Source organism: Hemiscyllium ocellatum, chromosome 2 (assembly GCF_020745735.1).
Source record: "Hemiscyllium ocellatum isolate sHemOce1 chromosome 2, sHemOce1.pat.X.cur, whole genome shotgun sequence".
Lineage (NCBI taxonomy): Eukaryota > Metazoa > Chordata > Chondrichthyes > Orectolobiformes > Hemiscylliidae > Hemiscyllium > Hemiscyllium ocellatum.
The window spans coordinates 133,746,869-133,769,732 of record NC_083402.1 but is presented as its reverse complement, the minus strand read 5'-3'; the positions used below and the strand labels follow the sequence as shown (position 1 = coordinate 133,769,732).

At 38.1% G+C, this 22,864-nt stretch overlaps 1 protein-coding gene across 3 annotated transcripts in view; it reads left to right on the top strand.

The window, feature by feature from the left end:
• The window catches only part of gak (cyclin G associated kinase), a 127,773-nt gene extending 105,589 nt beyond the window's left edge, over positions 1–22,184 (top strand). Inside the window, exons 20-28 of one of the 3 annotated variants that reach the window (XM_060840133.1) lie at positions 1,452–1,607; positions 2,920–3,405; positions 7,177–7,332; positions 10,852–10,989; positions 12,045–12,164; positions 13,358–13,597; positions 14,512–14,660; positions 18,764–18,940; positions 19,290–22,184. In XM_060840133.1, the coding sequence (XP_060696116.1) occupies positions 1,452–1,607; positions 2,920–3,405; positions 7,177–7,332; positions 10,852–10,989; positions 12,045–12,164; positions 13,358–13,597; positions 14,512–14,660; positions 18,764–18,940; positions 19,290–19,391 (1,724 nt within the window). In that variant the 3' untranslated portion in view covers positions 19,392–22,184. Of the gene's footprint in view, positions 1–1,451; positions 1,608–2,916; positions 3,406–7,176; positions 7,333–10,851; positions 10,990–12,044; positions 12,165–13,357; positions 13,598–14,511; positions 14,661–18,763; positions 18,941–19,289 lie in introns of all 3 variants that reach the window. The other 2 variants (XM_060840142.1, XM_060840124.1) reach the window with 2 other exon arrangements.
• The last annotated feature ends 680 nt before the right edge of the window (positions 22,185–22,864 follow it).

Below are 22,864 nucleotides of genomic sequence, written 5' to 3'. Positions count from 1 at the left end.
GTGATTTAATGCCCATTAGGTGCAAGAGTAGCAGATGAAAGTACAATCTAAAGCAGGAGCTCTATAGATGATTGTTTGATATAAGTTTAAAATTAAGCAGGTTCACAAAGTGCTAACAGTTTTAGAAGCTGCCATTTTAGAGCTGCCAGCATTAAGGAAATTTTAATCGTGACATTTATGCTCAGAGTAATATAACTCTCAGTGACACGCTGCATATTAGAGTAGCGTAAATTTCAAAATGCAATGAATGGTTTTCTTAGTGATTTTTCGTCAAAATTTATTCACATCTTTGAAGGGCAGATTGATTTTTTTTTCAGTACAATTTTTATAAATAGAAGCATACAGTGAAAAAACTAAGAAGTTTTGCTAAACCTTTATAAGTTATCAAATGGAGCGCTGTCCAGTTCTGGTCACTATTCTTTCGGGGCAGGGCAGGGTGCAGAGGAAATGTACATAACTCGTGCTGGGAATGAGTGACTTCAGATATGTGGAGGGATTCGAAAAGTGAAATCCTTCCCATAGGAGCAGACGAGGTAAAGGACAAATGTGTAAAATTATGAAGAATTTTGACTGTGTAAGTAAGAAAAAACTGTTCCCAATGACAAGGGTTGTAAGCAGTAGAACATAAGATAATTGTCAATAAGTGGGAAATGGTGCAAAATTGTTTTACATAGTGAGTTGCTATGATCTAGAATTCAGTACTTGGAAAGATGATGGAAACAAGTTCAGCTTTGACTTTCAAAAGACAATTGCATAAAATTGAAAATGAAGAATTTATAGAGCTATGGGAGAAAGGAAGGAAAGTGTAATGAATTTATAGTTGTTTCAGGGAGCATACTGAATCAAATAGCCTCCTGACAATCCCAGCTGAAAGAATTAGTCCTGACATGTTTCCTCAACAATGAACCATGATAATAGAACATTAGGATATTCTGTCATTATAATTTCAGTGACCCGTTGTTCCAACAATCTCTGTTGCCCCACTCCTTCTGTACCTATGGACGTATTTGACACAAGTATGAATCCTAGGCAATGAAATACGTATCAGCAATTTGTGAAAGAAAATGTCTTGGTAGAGTTCAAAAAACTTTTTATACCTACTTCCAGCATTTTCTCTGAGACACTCATGACTGTATTAATGCTTATTAATCACTCAAAACCATATTACAATTTGTATTAAGTTTAGTTCATGACTTTGTGTTATACAGGTCAGAATGGCATATCTCTGTAAAGAACTTCCTCAGGCGACATCTACTTTGGTTTGATTTTGAATCTTGCTGTACTACACTGCCACTATCATGATCCTATGTTTATTAGGTGGTAATTCTGAAATATGTGAGCAATATTTGCTCATGGAAATTATTCTTAATTTTTAAAAAAGCCTGTCGGTGTGGGAAAGATCTAATTTTTGAAAATTCTGAGATTCATGTCTTTTTTCTCGCCATACAAAGGAAAGCCTGAACTACCCAGACAACCAGGGTCGACAGCGCAGTATGATGCAGAAACTCCTAAATCAGACCATGCTTCACAGAATACCAGTGAAGATGAGACATCACATCAAAACAGTGACACCTCCAACAGCTTTTTTGAAACATTAAATTGGGAAGGTAAATGTTGGAAGTTCATGATAAATTGATCAAATTTCACCTTGTGCAGTATGTGGTGGTTTCCCGTTTTCATAATTCCCTGATTTTCATTTCAGAGGATATTTATTTAAAATCAGATTTTCACTGTTGTTGCTAAAAGAAGAAAGACCTTGCTGTTACAATAACTTATTGAAAAATTGAGTATTCCTATTGTCAAATTCCCAGCAAAGCAAAGCTGCTAAGCTATCAGTTTTATGTCTCATGGACCAATATTGGACTAGCTTCACATTGTCTTCTTTATATGGAGTGCAAGCCTTGATATTGACTTAGCTTCAATGAACTAATATTGTTCAATCATTCTGGTTCCTGAATTTGAATGTGCATGTTGCTGTTTTTGTGAAATCAGCTAAATCTGTATCAAGGCTTTGCTCTTGCACAGAAATTTTTCAAATAAAAAACCAAATATGTAAATAATTATTTCATTGCTACAAATTAAGCAGAGACTTTTCCTGGTGACCGTAAGGAGATTAAAAAATCTGAGGTTGGCTAATGTTGAACACCATTGATAAACTGAATTTGTGCAGTGCGTTAATTTATTTGGGGTGGGACAGGGTAAAGTTTACTTCTCTAACTGAAAGCTTACCTACTTTACACCATCCTACACTCTTAGCTTATTTTTTATAAATTTTTAAATTTATTTATATGTTTCTGCTCTGAAATCATGTCAATGAGGCTCTGGAGCTCTTTGACACACACAGGATGTCCTAATTGGTTTACTGTAGAACCTTCTATGAAGCTAAGCAGCATGAACAAGGAATGATCCCTGGTTGAGTTGAACTGTAATGTTCCCATCTGACTATGGATATTGTAAGGAGAAAGAAAACTCATTTTCCTGAGCTGTACAATTAACTGTGGTGCCCATCATGGTTAATTAAGGCACCGACTCACTAACCAAGGTGACATCAAATAAAATAGCTTGGTGCAATAGCAAAGCCATTGCAGGAATATGGTGTTGCTGGCTTGGCCAGCATTTATTGCCCAGGATTTTTGACCCAGTGGCAGTGAAGGAATGGCAATATATTTTCAAGTTAGGATGATGAGTGATTTGGAGGGGAACCTGATGATGGTGTTCCCATTTATCTGCCCCCTTATACCTTTAAGTGGCCTTTATTATGTGTTTGGAAGGCAATGTCTAGGGAGCTTTGGTGAATATCTGCTGTAAGTAACCATCAATGAAGAAGAAATTGAAGAGTAAATAATAAATTTGCATTGAGTGATTTTAATATTTAATGTGAAATAGCTAGTTAAGTCTGATACTGTGTTTATTTAGCAGAAGCAAAAGAGGACTCCCGGGCTAGTGATGTACAAACTCCTGATGAAGGTCATCCAAGCTTGGTGGATGAAAGTGGACCATCAGATGATGATTTTGCTGCTTTTTCAAGTGAACGTAACACTGTGAAGATGGATGAGCCAGAGAGCCCTATTCAACCAGAACAAACAAACACCGTAAACTTTTTCTTTGAAGCAGATGTTGAAAGTTCAACAGACCAAACTGCAGAACCTTCCACTGAGGACAATGTGGATTTGCTGGGACTAAATAATGATGCCCAAACTGACCCTGCACCACCGACAGTGGAAATGCGAAGTTCACCTAGCAATGCTGATTTGCTCAATGATTTATTTGCTGGCGGTCCAGAAGAAATACAACAAGAATTCTCAGCTGATCTAATTGGGGGAGGAAATGATTTCTTTTTCAGTGGGGCACCTCCACCACCAGTGGAACCGGTTCCTGTTGCTCCTGTATCTAATGCTTCAGCAGGTAGGTGCTCCTGTAGATATTACTACCAGATAGTTAGAACTGCCAATACAGGGTGTCTTTTTCTTATACGGTAACTTGATAGGTTTACATTTCTAAATTGAAAAACCTCTTCTGTCTGGACTTGTAGACAGCAAAAAACTATTTGCTTGTCTTCCCCTCCTCCTCAAAGGTTTTGCGCTCTCATAGTTTTTTTATATCAACTATTTTCTATTAATATAAACTGTGGATTTCTTCATGGTAACTTGTGTTTTGTTGGAGATACATCTCAGCTGAGTAAGCATTTATATTTATCTTGCCCCTTTTCCTAAACTTAGGATTCTTTGCCTGTGGTCAATTTTTTTGTAACAAATTACTCATAAACTTACTTCACCAAGTCAAGTAGGTCTGATTGTAGAGCAACCCTGGGACTTGATCATATGACCAAAACCAAGTGTACTGAAGTTGCCAGAATGCATCTGTAAGCCTGAGGGAGCACGGTGGCTCAGTGATTAGCACTGCTGCCTCACAGCACCAGGCACCTGGGTACAATCCAAATCTCAGGTGACTGTGGAGTCTGCATGTTTTCTCTGGTGGGTTTATGCCAGGTGCTCCGGTTTCCACTCTCAGTCCAAAAATGTACAGATTAGGTGGATTGGTTATGCTAAATTGCTCATAGTGTCCAGGGATATGTAGATTGGATGTATTAATCATGGTAAATGTGGGGCTACAGGGAAGTGGGGAAGAGTGGGGCAGGAGGGAGGGGAGGTATCCAGGTGTGATGCTCTTTGGTAGATTGGTGTTGATTTGAAGGGACCTCTATCTGCACTGTAGGGATCCAGTAATTCATGTTTGTGTTGACAGTCTTAAATGAAGAAAGCTGGGTACTCCAATCTGAATGTTTCATAATTTTGGCAATGTGAGTTACATGCTAAGTAGGGTTAGGGTTAGCTTTGAAATTTGTGCAAGTCATTTGGAATAATTAAGAACTGTCCCTTATATTATTTTTATTAGAGGAGTCTTTCTTTCATCGTTATCTGTCACTACATAATTATCAACAAATAAATGGGTTAAACTCAAGAGACAACAAGAGTTAAAACTTGAGCAATTTGTTACATGAGCAGACAGAGTGTTAACCAGAAGCCCAGGATCCCAGTTTAGGAAGACCAAGGACAAGATGAACAGTAACACCAAGTCAACTACATTAAAATGTATCTCCACTGAAACACAAGTGGTCATTTAATTTCATTTAATCAAAACTTGTGCTTTTGTTTGCAGATATCTTGTTCTTTATTGACCTAAAAGGTTTAGTTTCTCAATTTTAATTAATTTCTGATTATTATAGTCCTTGTTAAGTTTACAGGAGATGGGGAAACACTAAATGAGTATTTTGTGTTAGTGTTTACTGTGGAGAAGGATACGGAAGATATAGAATGTGGGGAATAAATTGCAATATTTTGAAAAAATGTCCGTACAGAGGAGGCCGTACTGGACACCTTAAAACGCATAAAGGTGGATAAATCCCTGCGATCTGACCTAGAACTCTGTGGGAAGCTAGGGAAGTGATTGCAGGGCCCCCTGCTGAGATATTTGTATCATCGATAGCTACAGGTGAGGTGCTGGAAACTGGAGGTTCAGCTAACCTGATACCACTATTTGAGAAAAGTGGTAAGGAAAAGCCAGGGAACTATAGACCAATGACCATTTGGTAGTGGGAAAGTTGTTGGAGGGAATTTGGAAAGGCAAGAACTGATTAGGGATCATCAACATGGCTTTTTTGCGTGGAAATTCGTATATCATGAACTCGATTGAGCTTTTTGAAGAAGTAACCAAGAGGACTGATGAGGCAGAGCAGTCGACATGATGTGTATGGACTTCAGTAAGGCGTTCAACAAGTTTCCACATGGTAGACTGGTTAGCAAGGTTAGATCACATTGAATACAGGGAGAAGTAGCCATTTGAATACAGATCTGGCTCGAAGGTAGGAGACAGAGGGTGGTGGTGGAGGGTTGTTTTTTAGATTGATGGCCTGTGACCAGTGGTGTGCCGTAAGGATTGGTGCAGAATCCACTGCTTTTTTTGTCATTTATATAAATGATTTGGATTTGACGATAAGAGATATGATTAGTAAGTTTGCAGATGACACAATAATTAGAATGATTTGGAGATGCCGGTGTTGGACTGGGGTGTACAAAGTTAAAAATTACACACCAGGCTATAGTCCAACAGGTTTATTTAGAAGCACTAACTTTCGGATCGCCTGATGAAAGAGCAGTGCTCCGAAAGCTAGTGCTTCTAAATAAACCTGTTGGATTATAACCTGGCATTGTGTGATTTTAACTTTATACAAAAATTAGAGGTGTAGTGAACAGCGAAGAAGGTTGCCTGAGAGTACAAAGGGATCTTGATCAGGTGGGCCAATGGGCCGAGCAGTGGCAGATGGAGTTTAATTAGATAAATATGTGGTGCTCCATTTTTTTGAAAGACAAATCAGAGCAGGACTTATGCACTTCATAGTAAGGTCCTGGAGAGTGTTGTTGAACAAAAGGACCTTGATGTGCAGGCTCAGGACTCCTTGAAAGTGGAATCGCAGGTGGTGAGGATAGTGAAGAAGGAGCTTGCTTTCCTTTATTGGTCAGTGCGTTGAGTACAGGAGCAAATATATATTCGAAAACACTTTCCACGTATGTGTTGTGTTGGGCAAATTAATGCTTTTGGGTCAAATGTTATTTTGATAGTTAGTCATCCATTACGACTCTTGTGGTCTGGAATAACCTGTTTGAATCTATCAGTTGAGGATTGGTTGCAATTGTTCAGAAATCTTCTATACCCTTTTAAGACGTTTGTTTCTATTCCAAATTAAATGTCACATCAAGGAAGGTATCCACAAATCCTCAGTGCTCACCTCATCGTTGACTTTAATTTTAATTTTAGGGTACCATCCAGTTTTATACTTCCGTAAATCAACAGACAGAAATTGAAGGCCCAGATTTTTCAATGGGCCTATTGTTATTCCCACAAAGATAAGAGTTAAAGATCCTGTGGAACCTGCATTTTAGTCGACTCTGTGAGAATTGCCCAGGAAGTTGAATTTTCTGCTGGGTAATTCCGCTATGTGTAGATCCCTGCGAATGTCTCCATTTGAAAGCAAGCTCTAACTAAATTAAACAGATATTGAGGTAAAATTTTCTACTCCAAATGTAGACTAAGGTTGAATAGTTATTCAACTGATGCAATACTTCCATGGCACACTCCGTTTCCCTCAGATCACTTGCATTCCCCATACCCTGGCTTGATACCCATTTCCTCCCTGTAAATGCACTCCCTCAATCCCCCACTGATAGACGTGATACCCATCTATGCCCCTGTCAGACGGGTTTTCTCATATCCACTCCGAATCTCCTTAGATACTACATTGCTTTACCTGGTCCCTTTCATACTAGTACTTTATCCAGCTGGCACTCAACTCACCTGGCACTCTGCTTACCTGGCTCATTTGATTGAGATTGCCACTTCTCGGAAAATCTGACCTGAAGCATGTGAAGATATTAGCCTCGTTTTATCATCAGTTGTCCTAAAACCTTAGTCGAACTGGTCTTAATCAATCGTTTGTAAATATGACTCTTTGACAATTCAGTAGAGTATAGCTTCTATCTGGTCAGCTCCTCAATTTTTAATTCAATCTAAGATTTATCAAAACCATTAATGTGCAGTATGCGTTTCACGTGGATCCTTGACTAATAGTAGACATTGTAATGAAACAGCTACAATTGCCTGTTAATTGTTTTCTCTCAGACTCTTTTGATCCATTTGGTGCTGCATTTCCAACACCCAAGACTGATCAAACTGAGCCAGACTTATTTGGACAGTTTTTCACTCCTAATGCTCCTGCTTTTTCATCCTCAAATGGTATGCCACATCCATCATCGAGTTCAGATTTCTTCAGTATGGGTAAGTTTATCGTGGTAATGTTTAATTCTTCCTCCATTGTTTGTCTTCCACTTATGATATTCAATAGAGGGGCTGTGCCTACAAATCATATTTGTTGTCCACCTTCTCTCCAGACTTCCAAGTTTTATATTTTTATGATCTCAGTTTAATGTGTACTTTCATTTTCACAAAAAGAAACAGCAGTGAAAAGTGGAATTTGAATCTAAGCAAAGTCTGCAGTTAGGAGTCTAATGATGGCCACGAAACCATTGTCAATTGTTGGAAAAACCTATCTGGATCACAAACGTTCTGTAGGGAAGGAAACTGCCATCATTACTTGGTTTGGCCTATATGTGACTGCAGACCTGCAGCTGTGGGCTTGCCCTCCAGGCAATTAGAGTTGAAAAGTGGGGATTCATAAAATGGACAAAAAAAAGTTGAGAGGTCTTTGTAAATGTGTCTTCAGAAAAATTTGTGGAACTACAAACACTCTTGGGTATTTTTGGGAACCGTGAGGGGGATAGTGATAGATTTTAAGAGAACATAGACTGATATAATGGATGGAAGTTAGGAAATAAAATTTAATGGCAGGGATGTATGAAATGATAAATTTTTGAAGGAAGAATGAGGAATGGCAACTTAAAATGAAGAATACATCTTTAAAATGGTTGATTAAACAAAGGATGTATACTACCTCAAATTGTCAAAGGTGATAAAGATTAATAAGGGATTCTCGGTTTTGTACCTATGTACTTAAAATACAATACCAGGAAGTGAGCAAACACTTGTTCATCCTCAACTGGTGTTATTACATTTAATATTGGGCTGCAATACTGGGCTCTTAGGAAGGATGTAAACTCATTCAAGACGTTGTAGACAAGATTTATGAAAATGATTGCAGGAATGGGAAACTCTAGCTTTGTGGAATAATTGTGAAGCTGGGTCTATTCACGCAGAGTCATAGACACTTCAGTCCAACTCCTGCATGTCGATCAGATATTCTAAATTAATCTAGTTCAATTTGTTAGCATTTGACCCATATCCCTCTAAATGCTTCCTTTTCATATACCCGTCCAGATGACTTTTAATTGTTCCAGCCTCCTCCACTTCCTCTGGCCACTCATTCTGTGCACGCGCTACTACTTTTGTGGAAAAGTTGCCCCTTAGGTCCTTTTTCAATCTTTCCCCTCTCACCTTAAACCTATGTCCTCCAGTTTTGGACTCCCCACCCCAGGGAAAAGACTTTTTCTGATTACCCAGTCCATACCCTTCATGATTCTATAAACCTCTATAAGGTCATCCCTCTGCCTCAGACGCTCCAGGGAAAAGTAGCTCCAACCTATTCAGCCTCTCTCTATAGCACAAACCCTCCAACACTGGCAACATCTTGTAAATCTTTTCTGAACCCTTTCAGTTTCACAACATCCTTTCTATGGCAGGGAGACCAGAGTTGAACACAGTATTCCAAAATTGGCCTAACCAATCTCCTGTACAGCCGCAGCATGACTCAATCCACTGTCCAATAAAGGCAAGCATACCAAGCGCTTTTTTCAGTAACCTGTCTATCTGGACTCCACTTTCAAGGAAGTATGAACCTGCGCTCCAAGATTTCTTTGTTCAGCAACACCGAATCATTAAGTGTCCTTACAGAGGATTTGATATGATTGTTAAAAATCATGGCAGGTGTTGACTGTGTGGATAGAGATAAACTGTACCCATTGTTGAATAGGTTGAGAACTGGAGAATGGGCAATAACAACTTGCAGTGAGAAAATGGCAGGAAGTGACATTAGCTGAGTTACTCTCATTAAGTTAGAATCATAGAATCCATACAGCGTGGCAGCAGATCCATTAAATCTACACCAACCTTCCTCACAGCATCGTATCCTATCTCTGTAATTCTGATTTTCCCATGAATAATCCACCTAATCTACTCAACCCTGGACACAATGGGGTAATTCGGCATGGCCTATCCACTTAACCTGCACGACTTTGGCCTTTGAGAGGAAACTGGAGCACCGGGAGGAAACCCATGCAGACGGGAAGAATGTGCAAACTGCCACCCGAGGGTGAAATCAAACCTCGATCCCTGTGAGGCATCAGTGCTAACCATTGAGCCACTGTGCTGTCCCTTGACAAAGATGATGGACTAAATGTTCTAAAATGTCAAAATTCTACCATCGTTTGTGGTCTAAGGTGTCTTTATCCCTTGGCGAATTGCAAAATCACACTTTAAAATATGTATTAAGCTATCATTTTACCTGATAAAATACAACTGAGCGAACGAGGATCCAAGATGGCGGCGACTCAGCAAGTCTGAGTTTACAGTGCTCTTCCCAAAACCTGGGTAAAGTGAGTTACTCACCTCCACCACACTTACCAAACCACCCAAAAAAATTTTCTAACCTTAATTAGCTGCTTACTATTATATTTAAGCAGTTTAATATTAAGTGGATAATGAGTAAACCAAAGGGATCCCGCAGCTCTCCGAAAACAAAGACCCCTCCCCCACCCTCCTCTCCTCCTCCGGCTGCAGCTGATGTAAAAACAGGCCTTGAAGAGATGATTGCCAGGCTGGAAACGACACTCGTCAATTTCATTGCAGAATCCAGACAGAGATGGAATGCATTCGAAGAAAAGCTGCAGAAACACAGCGAGGCTCTCGAGGAATTACAGGGCCGAGTGGAGGGGGCGGAGCTAAAGGCCACGACCTCCGAGGCTGCAGCACAAACAGCTGCAGAACAGGTGCGAGCTCTGGAGCAGAGAGTCCGGGCCTTTGAAATCTACATGGATGACCTGGATAATAGAAATCGGAGAAAGAATATCCGTCTTCTGGGCCTCCCTGAACAAGAAGAGAAAGGACAGTTAGCAGTATTTCTGGAGCGATGGCTGCCCCAGCTTTTAAACCTGGGGGCTGAAACTGACCGGGTAAGGGTGGAGTGGGCCTACCGGGTCGCAGTACGCGGATCTGGCCCAAACCAGCGCCCACGCCCGGTCCTGTTCCGGCTGCAGAGTTATAGGGAGAGGCAGATACTCCTGGATGCCTCCAGAAATCTTGGAAAGGATCCTAAAGCCATGATCCATGAAGGATCCAAGATTATGTTATTTCAGGACTTCTCCCCGGCTTTGGCACGAAGGAGGAAGGCGTTTGATGAGGTGAAGAAATGTCTAAGGAACTTGTTTTTCTTTCTTCTTTAGTATCATTCCTTTGAATTTTGATGATTATATATTTAAGATCTATTTTTATATTAATGTTTGTGCTTGAAAGTTCTGTTTATTTTTGTAAATCTGTCAAAATATTAAATTTCTAATAAAAATATCTTAAAAAAAAATACAACTGAGCATTATAATTCACACCCTTCATCTATTTAGAGTACAGTTTTAAAAACAGCATTTGTTGACATGGCTTGCTGTAATTCACACTGTTTGATGGTTGCTTTGGGTGTAAATGATTGTGTTGTCTTTAGTTATCATGAGTATTTAAATGGTTCTTAGAAAATGTTTGAATTAATATAAATCTGCACATTATGCTTTCTTGTAGGAAACTCAACACCTGAGTTATCAAAAGTATCGTCATCTGCCAGTCAACCGGACCTCATGGGGGGCTGGAATGCGTGGCCTTCCAGCAGTGCTGTGCCCCAACAGAATAACAAGACAGCATTTGCAGAGACAATGCAAAGTAACATATGCCTGTTTTGATTTTTTTTTGTAAAACTGCATCTTGGATATCTTATGCTTCTCCTTTGAAAAGAACAGATGTGAGATGTGCTACCATTCCTTTGAAAATGCATAACTTGGAATTTCAGCTTAAATTTTAGAATTCTCACCTTTATATTAAAGGGTTTGATACTTCACAACTAAACACTGGATTGAATTTAAAAAAAAATACTTGAAACCACTGATCAAGAAGCTGATTCAGCTATCCAGTCATATTGAGGCTAAATACACACATCCAGTTTTGGGGATATTATAAAAAAGAAAATTAAATATAGTAATTACATTTTATAATGCTTTTCACAAATTCAGTATGTTCCAAATGCTTTATAGCTACTTTAGTACTTTTGAAATGTTGTAACTCTGGTCATGTAGGCAATGTGCAAGCCAATCTGGACACTGTAGTGGCCAAAAAACACAACCATTTTAATCATTTTAGCTGAAGGATATATGTTAGCCAGGATATTTGAAGAATCCCAAGCTCCTGTTCAAATGGTGTATGGGATTGTTTATGTCTGTCTGAGAGGACAAATGGGGTCTTAGTTTAATACCTCATCTCAAAGGCAGAATATGTAAAAGTGTTGTCAATTTGCCTGAGTAAAAGAGATAGACAAGAAACCGCTCTCTTAGCTATTTTGAATAAATCATTGAATATTGGAAGAGGCATCAAACTTTCTAAGTATGTGCTCTGGTGTATTGATTATTCACTCTTATGATTTACAAATATAAATACACATTTATCTGCCTATTTATAGATTGTGATGTTAAAAAAGTGCTATTTATAAAGTTCTACTTCTTTAAGAAAAGCCTTTTTTTGCTGATATGATAATTTAACATTATTCTTACATTGGCCATCAAGTTAGTTTTGATTAAACAAGTATGTGGTATAGTCCACAAGATCTGAGTTTTGCCTGACCAGATAATGTAATATAACTTGCACCATTAATATTGTATTTCTCTATTTCATGACTGCTGGACTGTAACTTGTAAGTAACTCATGTTGGATTGTTCCTAATATAGGCTCAACTTTTGCTTCATCATCTGGTGCTGCCTCCGGTCCTCCTTCAAATGCATCATTTAGTCATTCAAAATCTTTTGATCCATTTGCTGACATTGGTAACCTTGGTTCCAATTTACCAGGTAATGTTCCTCAACCATTAATACAGAACCAACAGATCCAGTAAATAAAATAATTCTCATTGCCTTTGGGATCTTGCATTTAGTCATTCATAATTGACATGTTAAGTGTGTCATAAGATAACAGCCTTGCAATGTAAATATTTTTGAGATTGATCTGTTCAGACTATGTTCACAGATTTTATTCCTCCCTTCTTCACGCTTCAGAGAAGTCCCAAGTACACTTCAAGTAAAGCCCATCAACATATCCTGCTACAGCTTTCTCACTCATGTGTTTATCTAACTTCATATTTAAATGCATTTGTTATTTGCTTCATTACTTGAATAATACTCCACATTCTAATTACTCTTTGGGCAAAGAGGTTTCTGCCATATTTTGTTTTGAACATGTTCATGATTACCTTATTTTAACTGCTGCTAGTTGTAGTCTCCACTGCAAATTAAAGTTTTATTTATACTGACCTTATCAAACATTTTCATAATTTTTTAGACCTCTATTAGGTCACTCCTCTAGTTTCATTTTTCCTGAGAAAAGAGCCCTTTTTTCATTTTACTATATTTTTTAACTTGATCCATTGTTCTGACCATCTTTGCTCAACTATCTTCTTGTAAATTTTCTTTGCAACTTTCCAGTGCTTCTGTATCCTTAAAATTTGAAGACCCAGTATGGTAAAACAAGATTCTGCCCAGGTTAATAATAATTTACCTGCTATTTAATTCAGTTGCTCGAACCACAGGTTTGTTTCTTTTTATAGCTTCAAGTGATTTGTTCATCAGATTCTTATATTCTTCTGTACCATTTAGTTAATTAGTTTTCACAGGATTATTTCTTATTCTTCCTATCAAAATGCTTCACATTTATCTATTTGAAACTTATTTGCAGTTATACAGCATCTCTGACAGCATAGTATTGTCTTCCTGTATAATCTTCCAGTCCTCTGTGGTATTGATTATCACTCCCGCCCCAAAATTTGTGTCCGTAGCAAATTTTGATATTGTTCTCCTGAGTCTAAATTATTAATGTGAGTAACAAAGTCCATCTCAGTACAAATCCTATGCTTTATGAAACATGACACACATGTTTGGGATGCTATGTAATCTGCTCTGTTTCACGCGAAGACAAAGAATAGATAAATAATATGACTTCTATAGTTGATTTGTCTTTATAGTAATGATCATTCTTGATGCTTCTACAGGTTCCTTGAGTGGAGGATTTACAGCCGGAGGAACATTCGCTCCGAAGCCGGCGCAGCCAGTGGGCAGCAGTTCATGGCAGTCTGGTAGAACACTGGGCAGCAATACTACTTCACAGCAACAGACTCAGCAATCAAAGCCACATCAGCCTAGACCAGCAGCCCAGACCAAACCTAACTACAATTTGAATTTCAGTGTCATGGGGAGACGGGAGGAACGAGGCATCCGAGGGCCTGGATTTGGTAATTTTTCTTCTGTTTTACATTTCAACTGTTTCTTTTTAAAAATTACTTATCAAACTGCAGTTTATTTTTAAGCAAGGTGGGCAAGCTGCTTTTAAAACATATAGATTAACAAAGGAATTCAAATATGGACTTAAACCATTTGGCCAACCTGCTGCATGTTTGTGCTTATCCTCCAGCACTGGTCAGAAAGGAGAGATTTCCTTTGTTTGGTGGAATTCCAACATTTGCATAATTGAACTTTGCCCTTTTATATGCCCTTGTCTGGCCTGTGGAATGGCCCATGGCAAGACAAGCATTCATTGCTCATTTCTAATTGTGCTTGATAAGGTGGTTGTGAGTTAAAATTAGACCGCACTGAACAATTAAACAAAAAGGAAAGTAATGTTTCGACCTATTTGAATTTTACATATTTGAAATTGCTCAAAAGCATTTGCATTTTACCACAGATCATAAAAGTTCCTTGAATTACATGATACTTTGTCACAAAAAACACTCACTAGTCCCTCGCATTTTTCCTTTATTTCCATATGCCTTTCTTCTTTTTCCTTAAATACCATCAAATCTATTCTTAAATTTTGACATTGTTCCTGTTTCAATCATTCATTCCGTAGCACATTCCATTCTCAATCTTCTATGTTGAGCAATGTTTCTCTCTAAAATTTCACACTTTATTCTTAAATATATGCCCCTCCTGTGAGGTCACCTCTTTGAATTCCTGTCTCTGTCTAATCTCCCCTCCACTTCCTGTTTTAAGCAGTTATTTCAAAGCATTCTGTAATCTCCACTGTTCTATTGAAAACTACTTCAATGGTTAGAATAAGACTTTCTTTTACGTAATATAATTTACTGCAAGTAACTGTTCATAGTAAAATCTTGTTATTCCATTGATTTTCTTTTCCTCCCTTCTGCAGGACCAAAACCAAAAGTTTCTGTAAATGACTTTCAGGACTTGTTGTCGGAACAAGGATTTTCTAGTACAGCGGACAGAAAAGAACCAAAGACTATTGCAGAATTACGAAGGGAAGAACTGACTAAAGAAATGGATCCCTTAAAACTAAAGGTTTGAAGAATATGAACATGTTGTGCAGAACTAGGAGAGGGAGTAGTCAGTTCAGCTCATTGAGCCTGACCTGCAATTCGATATGATCATGGCTGAGGTCATCTTGCTCTTAACTCCACTTTCTTGCCTCACGCTCCATAATCTTTCAACCTATTGCTCATTAAAAATCTGTTGATCTCCTCCTTAAACTTATTCAGTAACCAGCATGAACTGCACTCTGGGTACTGAATTTCACAGATGCTATGTAATTTCTCCATATGTCTGTTTTAAATCTGGTACCCCTAACCCTAAGACTATGACCTCTCGTTCAAGATTGCCCCATGTGAGGAAGCATCCTAGCTTCGTCTATTTTGTCAATCTTCTTTAGCATCTTATGTACATCAATTCGATCTCCTCTTGTTCTTCTAAACTCCAGAAGCTATAGGCCTAAATGCTCAATCTCTTTTCATGAGACAAGCCCCTCATCTCTGGAATACATTTAGTGAACCTCCTGTAAACTGCCTTCAATAACAATTATATCCCTCCTCAATTAAGAGAACTAAAATTGTCCACAATACTGCAGGTGCAGTTACTAATGCCTAGTACAGTTGTAGCAACACTTCCTACATTTATACTCTATTCCTTTAGCATTAAATACCAAAATTTCCAGATGTACCTGCATACTAGTTTTCTGTGGTTTATGCTCGGGCGCTCTCATATCCCTCTGCACTAAAGTACTCAGAAGTTTCCGTCCATTTAGATAATGTTAGCTTTCTACTCTTCTGACCAAAATGGAGAACCTTAAACTTCATCTGCTAAGTTTTGGCCCATTCACCTAACCTATCCAAATACATTTGTAAAAATGTTATTTCTTCATTGCAATGTACTTTCCCACCTATTTTAGTGTTGTCTGCACCTTTGGCTATAGAACTTTGTATCTTGTATTTCTGCACTTATTAAAAAATTTTGTCGTACAGGATTAATTCTGCATTTGATGTGGAGTTGATGCCCTTGAGTTTACAAATACAAGTAGAATATCTCTTTTAACTCAGGTTGGCTCACGCCTATCTGGGTTCATGATGAATGTGCTGTGTCCCTATTGCATTCCAAATTTGTGATGTGGTTTTACCGATCATCATATTGTAAAGTAGTGGTGAGCAGGCTTTGTTTTGAGTACTGAGTTGTGCTTCAAATTCATAAGTCCAGTTTCCTCCACATTAGTTGTGGAAATTTAACTTCAACTACTTAAATTAATCTGGTATAAAGAGCAAAATCTCAGCATTAACCATGTTGGAACTGCTAGATTTTCATAAGAACCCATCTGGTCCACTAACATCCTTTAGGGAAAGAAACGTAATGTCTATACTTCATGTGACTTCAAACTCACAAAAGCTTGGTTGACTTGTAACTGCTAAGGAAACCACTCAGAATGTATCCTCTCCTCCAGAAATGTTTAATGGATATGAAATTGGATAGACGACATGGCTCAACCTAGGCACTGGATAGGACAAAGATATACCCTACCCAATAGACCCTGCATGGGTCCTGCCCACTAACATCTGAAATGATGTGCAAAAGCAGGCTGACATAGTTATATTGAATAATGCCCTACAGTTAGTGTCCTAGACTCCACTCTCACTGTTACTGGGTATGTTCTATACCACCAGCAGGACCTGGTAGAGATGTTGGCATAGTGCCAAAAGATTGGGAGAGAATGATCTTGGTTGTTCTCATTTACACTTAACCCCATGAAGCCTGAATGGCATCAGGTCAAACCTTCTACTAAGTATTATATACTGCTCTCCTTAAGTTGATGAATCAATATTTCTCCATTTTGAGCAGCAGTGGTTCTACATAGTGAATTTCAATGTTCTTCACCAAGAGTGACTCAATAGTATCACCACTGACTAAGCTGCCCACATCCAAAGCACAATATCTGCCAGACTTCGCCTGCAGCAGGTAATGAGAGAATCAACAACAGGAATGCGTCCTCACCAAACTAGTTGTTGAAGATCCATCTCTGCTGGTCTTGTAAGAGTAACTACACAATTTTTTTTCAATTAGATTACTTACAGTGTGGAAACAGGCCCTTCGGCCCAACAAGTCCACACCGACCCGCTGAAGCGCAACCCACCCAGGCCCATACCCCTACATTTACCCCTTACCTAACACTACGGGCAATTTAGTATGGCCAATTCACCTGACCCGCACATCTTTGGACTGTGGGAGGAAACCGGAGCACCCGGAGGAAACCCACGCAGACACGGGGAGAACGTGCAAACTCCACACAGTCAGTCGCCTGAGGCGGGAATTGAACCCAGGTCTCTGGCGCTGTGAGGCAGCAGTGCTAACCACTGTGCCACCGTGCCGCCCAATTTTCCTTGGGACTAAGTCCTTTCCTTATACTTGAGCACACCCTTCATCTTATTGCATTGTGTGTCAGTACCACTGTGCTAAATAGGCAAGATTTAGAACAGAGTTGTTGCCTGGTTACCTCCTTCGGCGAGTTATTAGCTTGGCACAAAGACGACGAGTCAAGTCTGTATCAACTGACCAAAATCTTTATTACTTCAGTTAAAACAGATATGCAAATCATACTTCTTGGTTAGGAAAACGTTCACAGCAGACACGCAATTCATACAAAGCTAAAGTCCAGCATGCACCCTCTAAGCTGATGTTCCTGCAACAGTCAATAAAAATAAAAGCTAATACCCAAGAATAGAAGCTCATACAGGCCAGATAGTTTACTCCTCGGCCTTGGAGTCCTCTCCGCACTTTCAAATGTGATGTCCATACTTTGCAAAGGTTGCTGTCAGGAGTTTTCACTGATGGCACACTGAAATCCTTCATTTTTGATCCTTTTCCCTTGTCTTCCAGAATCATGGTATCTTGTTCTGATTGGTTCTCAGCTCATCTGAAGGTGGTGTCTTTCTACTGTAGGCCCTTTCCATGCATTACCTCAATACTCTTCCACCAAATACGATTTCCCCCTTATGCTACTCCGCAGAACTGAACCAGCTCAAACCAGCCAAACAAGCCAGCAGCTAAGGCTCAGGGAACTTAAGTTCACAGCTACTGTCTTTGTGTGAGCAACCTCTGGCCAACAGGTTAAGCTTAGCATCCATGAGGCACTGTGGGCGATCATCAGCAGAATTGTATTCAAGCATAATCTCTAACCTCATGGCCTGACATATCCCCCACTCTGTAATTTCCAACAAGCCAACAGCCCCAGTTCAGTGAGAAGTGAGTCCATCAGGAACAGTGCCAGCATACTTACAATGGAGGTGCCAGCCTGGAGAAACTAAAACACAGTATCACATGCATGTTTAACAGTGGAAGCAGTCTGCTAAGGGCAGAGCTGTGTGATTCCACAACTAATGGAACACTTGAAAGTTCTGTGGTCCTGCCACATCCAGTTATGGATAGCACTATTCAATTAATCAACCAGCGCGAGAAAGAGGCTTCAATGACTTTTTTTTAAAAAAATCGCTAAATATGATGGCAGCTTAATGGAGATTGTGAAGAGAGATTGATTTATTGACTAGCTATTTCCAACTGTAATTGGTAAAATATTTGTTGATCTCAATTCGTTATTTGCACCTAATGTTAAAAATGCACAATATTTTCAAATTCATTATGAATCAATTTGTTCAGTTAAATAATCTTCTGGTGCTATGGTATGATTGGTGGTTTCAGTTGTCAGTTGCTTTTACAAGGTGATGCCTCGGCAGTGAGAAATGTTATTATACTGCTGTTCTGGGCTTTGTTACATTGTTTTATCAATGCATCCTTGCAGTCAATGAAATTCATAATACAACAGGGTAAAGAGGAACATAGGAGCAGGAATTTGCCATTGATTCATTGGGATTATTCTTCCATTCAATCAAATTTTAACTGATATGCTCTTCAACTCCTTTCACTCACCTTTGGTCCATATCCCTAACATGGTACGAAGATCTTTAAGCATTGTCTACTTAAGTTTTAATATAGGTCACTTTTTTTTCAGATACCTAGTTTACTTCCATTGCTATGTGATATTTTTAACCATCATAACAAAGATGAAAATGTTTGCAAAATTCTTGTTGCTTATTAGGTTACATATTGAAATTTTGATTCTTTGCTAGATCCTTGATTGGATTGAAGGAAAAGAGAGAAATATAAGGGCTTTATTGTCAACTCTGCACACAGTACTGTGGGAGGGTGAAACTAAGTGGAAACCTGTGAGCATGGCAGACATAGTGCACCCAGACCAAGTGAAGAAGGTCTATCGGAAAGCTATACTTGTAGTTCACCCAGACAAGGTAAGGTCAACAAAATGGCATCATCAGACAAGTCAATTGCAATAAATTTAAAATCTGGAAGTTCATTAATTAACATAATAAAATGTCATTAGTACTTTTTAAAAGTTTGAAAGGAAATGGAATACTATTGTTGAATTTAACTTGATCTTTGCTTTGTTGCACCAACAAGAAAAAAGTAGAGTTAAGTTATATAAATGATTACTAAATCCTTGTGGGATCCATCAGAACAGTTTTTGTGAGCTAGGTTCTGCCTGCAATGTAATTTGCTTCTGATATTCTAAACTTACAATGAAATAAAGCATATTTTCATTGTTATGAACTGGACACTAAACTATTTTCTTAAATTAAGGCTACAGGTGAACCTTATGAACAGTATGCTAAGATGATCTTCATGGAACTGAATGATGCTTGGTCAGAATTTGAAAACCAGGGATCAAAGGCACTGTTTTGAATCATCGAACTTCTGAATATATTTGACAAGGCTGCTCCAAGTGCTATGATATTGTGTTTTTATCTTATTTTGGAACAGCTCCTGCAAAAGATATTCATATCTTCAGTTGTCTTAAAATTTCATCCTCATGAACTGCAGAGTTGTAGTTTAAAAATGTGTGGATTCTTCCTACAAACTCTTCATTGATACACTTGCTGCATCATTATGACAATCTTTTTTCTGCTGCAGGGTGATGACAGTGCTTAGACACCCTCTTAAAAACCACATTTATATCTTTAAATCATTGCAATGAATATTCTTTTGAAATGTGTTTGAAAATCTAATCTGTTTTGACAGAGGGATTAAACTACTAGGTATAAATGTTGGAGAAGGATGCAGAGGAAGAATTTTGTATGAAGGCATTCTAAAATGTATAGTGTAGCTTTATTAAATTTAATGAACATATTCAACAGTTCCTTACCTTTTAAAGGTTGGAGATGAAGCATTCCTGTTAGCATGTTCAGCCCACTTGGCCACCTTCTGTAGTCTTTGTTCATGTTTGCCATATTTTGTCTGTAATTTTATCATGGCTTTCTTTGGTTGATTTCAATTAACCTTGAGCCATAATGTTATTGGCTAGAAGGAATTTCATTTTGTTAGCCCATGTAGACTATGCTTGTCTTTCTGAAACTTGAAATTCTTTTCACCAAGCTCCAGCTTTCTCATTTTAATGTTGATTTCTGTAATAATGTAAATTTAATGTTCATGAGTGTATATTATGTGCTATGAATTAGGGCGTTGACCTATTTTGAAGCATTATGTTCCTATTTTAGATTTCAATGACTATTGAAAATGGTTGTGCACCATGATTTAAGGTTTAGCATGTAAATGCTACAATCTTGACATGAGTCTTCAAGTGTCATCTGGCACCTGAGAGAAATGATTTGTAATAACTTGTGAAGTAAATGTTAATTACCTTTTCTTTGTAAAAATTGGAAGTGTTTGCACTTTACACTGAAGCCAATATTTGGTTGACTGTCCACTGAATGCTACTTTCCAAGATGTGGAATTTAGAAAACTTATCCTTTGTCGTGTACATAAAGGAGAAACTCTCCTGATATACTTTCCGTTCACAGGTCCTGTTTTACATGGTCATTGTTTGTCCAAAATTAACCGAGAATTCCTTTTCTTCTAAAGAAAGAAATGCATGAATAGTGTCGTTGTTCAGAATTAGTAGAATTCCAGTATCAAAGTCTGTTCTCTCCCATTGCTATTCAATTTGGAGTGTGATTTAATTCATTCACAGGTAACTAATTTCTGCACATTGAATTTGGCTTGTCCCAGAAATGGTACAATTTGACAGAAATCAGGTTTGCAATTAGATTAACTAAACAAATGTTTCTTGTTAAGAAAGGGTTATGAATGCAGCAAATTTGTCAAAAGATGAAAACTAATTACTTGACTGTTGGTTAATGAAGAAAGGTGAGAGAAAATCTGTATTACAAATATTTAGAAATATTCTGTATTAAAATCTGGCCGTATAATGTGGTATTTCTAATATTCCATCAGTATTTTAAAGATAATTTTAATTTTTTTATTACTTCTCTGCACCTTTTTGTTGCCTCTATGTGTCATACTTCAGGCAGGAGTATGAAAAGACATAGGTCTGAATTGTTCACTCCTGCCAACAGTGCCGTTGTGTGTTCTAAAGTGTGTCTACGAGATGATTCTTTAAAGTCTGGACAGCGATTCTCAATGCTGTGTGAATCTTGGTTTAGCAAACTGTTTGTTTAAAACCCATCAAAACTGAATTTAAAGTACCAGCTTGACTGAGAATTCAATCCATGTGTTCAATGTGGGACCAGAGACCCTGCTGACTAGAGCTTACACATGCAGCCTGAGATTGCACAGTATTTAACAAAAACAAAATAACATTTTTGATATGATTGTGAGGTTAACCTGAAGAGTAGGTATATGCCATGTGAAAATTCTGACATGTTTACCAAGTAACCTTTTTGCTTGAAGATTACAATGAACAAAAATAATGATGTGGCTTACAAAATTGATTCACAACTGAACTGTTTACATGTGCAGTGAACGTTACTATTGAAGTTGAAACATACACTCATAGTACCTGTGTTTGGGTATTTAAAATATAAGGGCTGAAAAGCTTGCTGAGAAAGTACATGTCAAGTCATAAGGATCTTGATTTTTCTTTACATATTTGTATATCTTGGCAAGTAGTTGCTTAATGAAGGATGCATTGTGTAATTTTACCTGGGAACATATAGTTGAAATAGCAAATGATGCATATTAGGAATTTTGTATTACTGATGAGACACTCCTAAAATGGCATGTGAGAAATTGGGCATGACTGCCATTTAAGGCATTCGGAGAATAAATTCCAAGTGCAAAATGAGATACGTTTCCTCTTCTATTGACTTTAACTTATAGAAAATGATGATTTGGTTGCACAATTACTTTTAAATCTAACATAGTCTTAATTTGTGTGATTCTTCTGGGATATATTGAAGGGACTTGCAGAAAATATTCTTATTTTGGACAACTGTTTGAAAATATGTTACACAAGTTGCATTTTTTAAAATATGGAAATATTGTATTATCTATAGATTGTACAACATATATGTATATATAGAACGTAAATTGAAACCCCAGACATTCGAAACAGGGATCCATGTAATAAATACAATATAGAATCTGTTGATTTAATCACATACATCTCTGTCTGGAAATATGAATATCTGATCTGTGAATTGCATTTATGGCTAATAAAACAGATTGATTTATTCGATAGTTCATGACCTCACTACTCCAGTTTGTCTGTTATTTTGTGTCGGATATAACTTTCCTTTTATTTGTGCATTGAAATCATGATTTTTTTTCCCTAATTTCTGTTCTTATCAGGGAATGATCAGTTCAATTAATTGAAAGGATGAGTTAACTATGTTGATAACTTACTCTAAATAATGTATTTGTATTCTGGATTCTCATTTGGAGGAATGGTTAATTGCAGAATGTGTTGTGCAAAATATTGCTTGGCCATGCTTCGATTTCTTTTATACAAAGCAATTGGTCATAATGGTCTAACAAGAAACACTGTTGGATTTGCTGCTGCACAGAAATAACGGTGGCACTGTGGTTAGCACTGCTGCCTCACAGCACCAGGGACCTGGGTTCAATTCCCGCCTCAGGCGACTGACTGTGTGGAGTTTGGGTAAGGGGTATATGTAGGGGTATGGGTGGGTTGCGCTTCGGCGGGTCGGTGTGGACTTGTTGGGCCGAAGGGCCTGTTTGCACACTGTAAGTAATCTAATCTAATCTAAAAAAAACTATTCTAGCCCTAGCCAGGCAGCAGGCTATTCTGGACCTGATAATATGCAATGAGGCAGGATTAATCAAAACTTCATCATATAACCGTCTCTTGGCAGCAGTGAACTGAGCATTGTAAGATTGAATGATTTAAACCTAAACAA